General features: G+C 42.7%; 1 protein-coding gene across 1 annotated transcript in view; it reads right to left on the bottom strand.

Annotated features, from left to right (window-relative positions):
- SFI1 (Sfi1 homolog, spindle assembly associated (yeast)) overlaps nt 1–7075 on the bottom strand; it is a 129651-nt gene that overhangs the window by 48271 nt on the left and 74305 nt on the right. The window contains exons 7-8 of the mRNA XM_006894888.1: nt 4760–4877; nt 3028–3130 (exon numbers count right to left, since the gene is read on the bottom strand). Coding sequence (XP_006894950.1) covers nt 3028–3130; nt 4760–4877 — 221 coding nt within the window. The remainder of the gene's footprint in view (nt 1–3027; nt 3131–4759; nt 4878–7075) is intronic.

Here is a 7075-nt window from a genome sequence, read left to right as displayed (position 1 = left end):
GCAAGGATGGATAAGTTATTAGGAGGGTTAAATCCTTAGAAAGTCTTCACATTTTGGAAGGCAGATAGTCAAGAGAAAAAGACCCTCAATTAGCTGGCTTAACACAAGGACTACAACTATCGCATTTACCAATAGCATGTTTGAAATATAAAAAGTTTATGTTTTTAAAAGTTCATGTGTATCACAGTCTCTGCCCTGCCTAGGTTATAGAGATGGAAGATCAAGAAAAAAGGCATCATCAGGTCTTTTATAATGTTTTGGTCCATGTTACTACTGTCTTCACTTCTCAAGGTTTTCATTGTGTTTGATTGTGAAGGCCTTTTGGGTGTTTCTGTAAATCAAATTTAATCTTACACTATGAAATCCTGCACTCACCAAAAATGCTCAAACATATTGTGAGTTCTGACGACAGCCTTAAAGGAAGGACTGTCCTGAGCACCAGACATCAGTCCAGGGAAAGGAAAGAGCTCTCACCAGACTGACGTTTGTTGTGATCCATAAATGACGGGAAAAATCCGTGTCATCAGGCTCCAATGTCAACGTCATGTCCCCGTCAGTCGGCTCCATCCCCGTCCTGAGGCTCCCAGGCAATTAAAGACCCGACAGCAGGGCAAAGAGCATGGCTCTGCAGTTGTCAGGCTGTCTGCATTACTGCATAGAAAGCTCTTAACTCAGTGCCTAGCACAAGTAAATACTACAGCTACTGCTTCTCTTGTTTTTTATATTCTTACTACAAGTGGCAAAAAGAGGGAGCTCTGGTAGCCTAGTTGTAAGAATCTGCGCTGCAATCCTAAAGGCATGCAGTTCAAATTCATCAGCTTTGCTGGAAAAAGATGGGCAATACACTCCTGGGTCATTTACTGTCTCTGAAAACTCACTGAAAGGCATGAGGTTCAAACCCACCAGATCCTCCACTGGAGAAGAAGGGGCAATCTCCTCCTGTGCCAGTCAGATATGATTTGACAATACACACACAAAAAAGGGGAAAAAAATCCCAACACCCAAAAATAACAACACCACCACCACCACCACAAAGAAAATCCACTGAGTTTTTAGAAAAACCCTCCTGTATGATTTATTACAACTCAGTGGAGAGTCAGTTATGAGTTGGTTCTGACTCAACAGAACACAACAACAACAATGACAAAAAACAGTTACTTGCTTGCTACTGTCTCATAAGACCTTCTGCATATTTAGCTCAATGGTCAGTACATTTTTCTTTAAAACAGTCTTTGTCATATAGTCTGTCACAATTACTCAATTTTGCTTTTGAAGTTTTGAAAGTGGACATAGACAAGATGTAAGTGATACAGACAGAGATGTGCACCAATAAAACCTTTATTTACGAAAACAAGTAACAGGTAAGACCCAGCCTGTGGAGTAGGACCCTGATTTCACAGACTGCTGGTGTGATTTTCATATGCTCTACATAGGTTTGCAGGGACTAAGAAGTTATTTTACATTTATTAACACTGGGTAATAGAAAATCTCTTCCTCCATTTTTTATCCTTCCCTCTTCTTTTCTCTATAAGTGATCTTGTGGCCCTAAAAATATCCCGCAGACACAGAAAGTGACAGAAATGCTAAGTAAATAAAATGCATAAGGGAGCGTCATCACACCACAGTTGTGGTCAGGCCTTAGACCTTTACAGGTTGTAAGGTAAAAAGGGCGCAGAGAATCAGATGAAGTGAAACAAAGGAGTTTATTATCAGCTCTCTGGCAGGTTTGTTGTCTTGGGCTGAGAAAGGCTGAGTAAGGCAGTAAAGTTGTATGTGGGGAAGCTACAGGTAAAGTTTTACATGCATGGGGCTGGAGATAGGGTGGTCTGTTCGGTGGTCAGCCCTCCATGGGGGACGCTGATTGGATGCCCTCTGCTTGTTCCCATATATGGGGCTACTCAGGACCCTTAGGTGGGTTGTGTCATAGCTGCTGGTTAGGCAGGATGTGGCTGGTGGTCATACTCTCTTCTGACTGGTTGTAGCCATCTTACACCAGGCTGACAAGAATGACTCCCAGAAGATGCAATTAGCATGTAATGTTGCCCAGCTCCCAGGTGGCCTTTCACAGATGACCAAAAACTATCCCCCAGAGAAACCTCAAAGACAAGTAAACAACACAGAAAGAAAGGCCAGGTTCCCATTTCAGTCTTAGTTTCCCTTGTCTCCTAATTCTTTTCTAATTCATTATAGGAAAACAGTAATGAAGACATTGCTAGTTCTTTAAACATTTTTTTTAGCTAATTCCAGAGTACTGAATAGCAATGATGTCAGTCTGGAGACTAAGGTGCACCTGGTCCAGGCCATGGTCTTTGCAACTGCATGCTATCCATCAGAAAGCTGGACAATGACTAGGGATGACAGAAGGAGAATTGATGCCTTTGAGCTGTGGTGCTGGAGAGGAGTATTGAATATACCACGGACTGCTAAGAGAATGAACAGGTTTGTCCTGGAGAGGGTGAAACCAGGCTACTCCTTGGAGACAAGGATTCTGAAGGTCTATCTGTCATACTCTGGACATGCTGCAAGGAGGGACCATTCCTTGGAGAGGGACGTCATGCTTGGGAGAGTGGGGATACAGCACAGGAGAGGAAGACCCTCAATGAGATGGATTGACTAAGTGACTAGGGTATTGGGGGTAGGCATGTTAGAGACAGTGCGATTGGCACAGGATAGAGCAAGGTTTAGGGCTGTTGTTCATAGGGTCGCTATGAGTCACAGGTGACTCAATGACACATAACAATAACAACAACAATTTTTAAACCTCTCCATCATTAGGAGAAACACTTAAAAAGTCAATAATCACATCTAAGACAAGATGGTGTATGGACAAACCCTCTATTGAAGAGCTTACCCCTCTATATTGTTTCTCACCCTCTCCCTCAAGCTATCTGAGCCTCTGTAAGGGCAAGTGGAGAAGGAGCAACCTGATGGTTTGCTCTCTACTTGAGATCTGACACTGTTTGTGCGTGTCAGGGGGAGTTTTGCGCCACGTACAGAGAATTCCAAACAGCAGCCTGCTGGACTCACCTGCTGCTGGAGAGTCCTGTCTCTGTGCTTCACAGCTGAGGCATGGCGGGCACCGGCCATGTGGACTTGTTCTAGGCACCGCCTCCACTCCCTCCACCATATCCTGTTAAAGAGCAAACCATAGATGGGACCAATGAGAAAAGAGTCAGCTCAAGTCTTTGGGTCTCGTGGTACCATCTCTAGATGGGCACATGAACATAAAAAGCCCTTGAACTGCAGATTTTGGGCTGCTGAGGGCTCCGAGGTCAGATTCAACCTCAGACACTGCAGAAATGCTGCTGCTTGGCTTACACAATTTTTAAACACATGAATTATTACCAGCATTTATAAATTGAGTGCTTTGGAGTCTGACAACTATTGGTCAACTGGAGCCAACAAGTGGTGGTTTTCTTACTGACAGGCCAGATTTTCATTTTAGTTGTTTCTTTTCAGTTGGCTGCAGGAAAACCATGACTAGGGAGTGTGAGTCTGCAGCCTGATTAAACATCCACTTTTCCTGGTCACTTTAACCCACTCAGAGTTCTCTTTCCTTCTAACTCAGGCCATGCTTACAAGAATAATCCAACTCCCAAAATTCAATCTGTCTTGCACTGTGATCTTTTTAAGCACTTAAGGAATTGAAGTTGCCTGAATGCAGTCCAGTATCCAACACAGTGCCTGGGATACTATAAGCTCTTAAGTTTACAATGAATAAATGAATATATGATAAGAAAATATTCCCTAAAGACGCTAACGCTCTAAAATTGGATATTTATTCTTTTAAAATCCTTAATAAGTCTGTCTAGGTCTAACTTTCTGCTCTTATCCATATTGTGTACAGTGGCTAGTTCTTTTGGGCAGGGGGTGAGCTTTTAATATCTCACTATCCAGGATCCCAGAGGAACACAACAGACAATGAATAATGGAATCAATCCCATTAAAAAAGCAGATCATCATGACAAGCCCAGGGTCATAGTTAAAAGCATGGGCTTCAGTATTGGAAAAGTGGAGAGAGGTGAGCCCTTGTTTTGTCAATTACAACTCATACCAGTTTGTACAAGTCACTTAACCTTTGTGTGCCTTCATCTCTTAATCTGTATACAACAGTACTTGTACCATAGTTTATAAATCAAATAAGATACTTCACTTAAAAAATTACAACATGCATACACAAAATTAATAGAGGGTTTAGAGAACACAATTGTTGTTTCGTTGCAGTGAGTCAGTATCAACTCATAGGTGACCCTCCAGTAGGTTTCAGAGGTGGTAAACAGTGAAGAGGGAGACGCTTGTGGACTAGCTGGTGGATTTGAACTGCCTGCCTTTGGATTGGCAGTGCAACTCCTTAGCACTAGGCCACCAGAACTCCCCATAGAACACAGGAAGAACTAAAAAAAAAATCCAGTCCTAAACAGCTGATCTTATAAATAATGACTAGGCCTGGATTGTGCTGAAAAAATTATTTTTCATTTGTTTTCAATCACTCATATACATTTCATTAATTACAATTGTTCAATGTCATTATTTACATCTTATTGGTGTTTCATTCTCCTTTTCATTTAACCCAACCCATTTATTCTTTTTTGTTTTGTAAACAAACAGGCCTTTATTGCATGGTCCGAGCAGGATGCCAAGTGACCACCCAACCCATTTATTCTGAAGCATCATTTTAAGGTGGGTTTTCAAAACAACAGATGGCAAAGCCGATGTAAATCATGGGCTGTTGTTCAGTAAAGCAACTAACTGCACTTACAACAAGATGCTCCGGTGCCTAAACTCCATGGCAGCAGTTTGCATCTCAAGTTTGGTCCTACGAACCACCACATAGATCAACCAACGCTTCCAGGCTCGGCGCATCTTCTGCTTTGCATCTGATACAACAAAGAGATTTTTTAAAAAGGAGTTGGGAGAGATAAATTACTTTGGCATTATGTTAGAAGTTGAAATGTTCATCCCGCCTTCATATACACACATTCCTCCAGGTTTCAAGTGCCCCCTGCTGGCAAGGTTATGAACTGCAATAAAATTAATACTGATGCAAGTGTACGTGAAAATATTAAGTACTAACATTTACTGGAGAAGAGGATTGAATATACAACGGACTGCTAAAAAAACGAACAGGTTCATACTAGAGAGGGTTAAACCAGGCTGCTCCTTGGAGGCAAAGATTCTTAAGCTTCGTCTTACATACTTTGGGCATGTTGCAAGGAGGGACCAGTCCTTGGAAAAAGACGTCATGTGTGGGAGGGTGGAGGGACAGCGCAGGAGAGGAAGACCCTCTATAAGGTGGATTGGTTCTGTGACTGGAGGAGTGGGGGTAGGTGTGTCAGAGACGGTTGTATTGGCTCAGGACAGAGCAGAGTTAAAGGCTGTTGTACATAGGGTTGGTATGAGTGACAAGTGACTTGCTGGCACATAACAACAACATTTACAAAACATTAAAGAGAAAATAAACATGCTGTACTGTTCAGAAGTACAGCAGCCCCTGGTTTACAAATGAGATGTGTTCCTATGTCTTTAAGAATCTGTAGGTAAACTGAAACAAGATCATATAATTTTTATTTCATCTTAAGCACCGGCTTTTCCAAGGACTTAAAAGCTGCACATGCAGCATGTGAAGGTGACTCATGATGAAGGATGTGTTTTGAGTAGGTTGGTTCAATGGAAAGCTGGTGGATGGTGCTGTGGGTCTGGGATGATAACTAAGAGGTTGTTAGTTGTTGTTATGTGCCGTCGAGTCGCTTGCGACTCATAGCGACCCTATGTACAACAGCCCTAAACTCCGCTCTGTCCTGTGCCAATCGCACTGTCTCTGACACTCCCATCCCAATTATCCCAGTCACTGAATCAATCCACCTCATAGAGGGCCTTCCCCTCCTGCGCTGTCCCTTCACCCTCCCAAGCATGATGTCCTTCTCCAAGGCCCGGTCTCTCCTCACAACATGTCCAAAGTATGTTAGATGGAGCCTCAGAATCCTTGCCTCCAAGGAGTAGCCTGGTTTAACCCTTTCCAAGACAAATCTGTTTGTTTTCCTAGCAGTCCATGGGATTCTCAAAACTCTTCTCCAGCACCACAGCTCAAAGGTGTCAATTCTCCTTCTATCCTCCTTGGTCATTGTCCAACTCTCTGATGCATACAAGTGATTGCGAAGACCATGGCCTGTATCAAATGCACCTTGGTCTCCAGAGAGACACAATTGCTTCAGTACTTTAGAGAGGTCCCTAACAGCAGACTTTCCCATGGCAATGCGCCTTTTAATTTCCTGGCTGCTGGTGCCAAGAGTGTTGACTGTGGAGCCAAGCAAACTAAAGCTGTGTACAATCTCAATCTCTTCACCATCCATCCTGATGCTGCCAATTGGTCCAGTGGTGAGAATCTTTGTTTTCTTGACATTGAGCTTCAATCCATATTGTAGGCTGCAGTCCTTGACCCTCTGTAGCAGGTGCTTCAGGTCCTCTTCAGTTTCAGCAAGCAGGGTTGTGTCATCTGCATAACGCAGATTGTTGATAAATCGTCCACCAATCTTGACCCCACATTTCTCTTCATAGAGCCCAGCCTCCCGGATAATCTGTTCTGCATATAGGTTGAAAAGGCATGGAGATAAGATGCATCCCTGGAGTACGCCCTTCCCAATTTTGAACCATGCAGTGTTCCCTTGCTCTGTTCTGACAGTTCAAATACAGTTCAAATACAGCTGCTTCCTGGAACAAAGAGGAGTCAAGTCTGCTCTTACTAGGATTCACTGTCTAGAAAACCTGTAAGTCAGATCTTCGTGACCTAGGGGCTGCCTGTGCTTTCTTTCTAAAGCCCTTACATTTTGGAGATGTATTCTGAAATATTTACAGGTGAAATAAAATTACTAACACAGGAAGAGGAAACGTGAGCTAAAACAAGACTGAAGCTGGCTGAGGACACAGCAAGTTCACTGAATATAGTACAATTCATTGTAAATATCTAAAATCGTAGATTGTTAAACTTTTCTATCATATCAGAAACAACCACATACCCCGAAGGCACACAGTTCTAGACCATCAGATGCTATATCATATCATATCATATCATATCATA

Source organism: Elephantulus edwardii, unplaced genomic scaffold (genome assembly GCF_000299155.1).
Source record: "Elephantulus edwardii isolate Elephantulus edwardi_28Jun2011 unplaced genomic scaffold, EleEdw1.0 scaffold00151, whole genome shotgun sequence".
NCBI classification, from domain to species: Eukaryota; Metazoa; Chordata; class Mammalia; order Macroscelidea; family Macroscelididae; genus Elephantulus; species Elephantulus edwardii.
The sequence above is the reverse complement of the archived record's forward strand: the minus strand, read 5'-3'. Positions and strand labels throughout refer to the sequence as shown.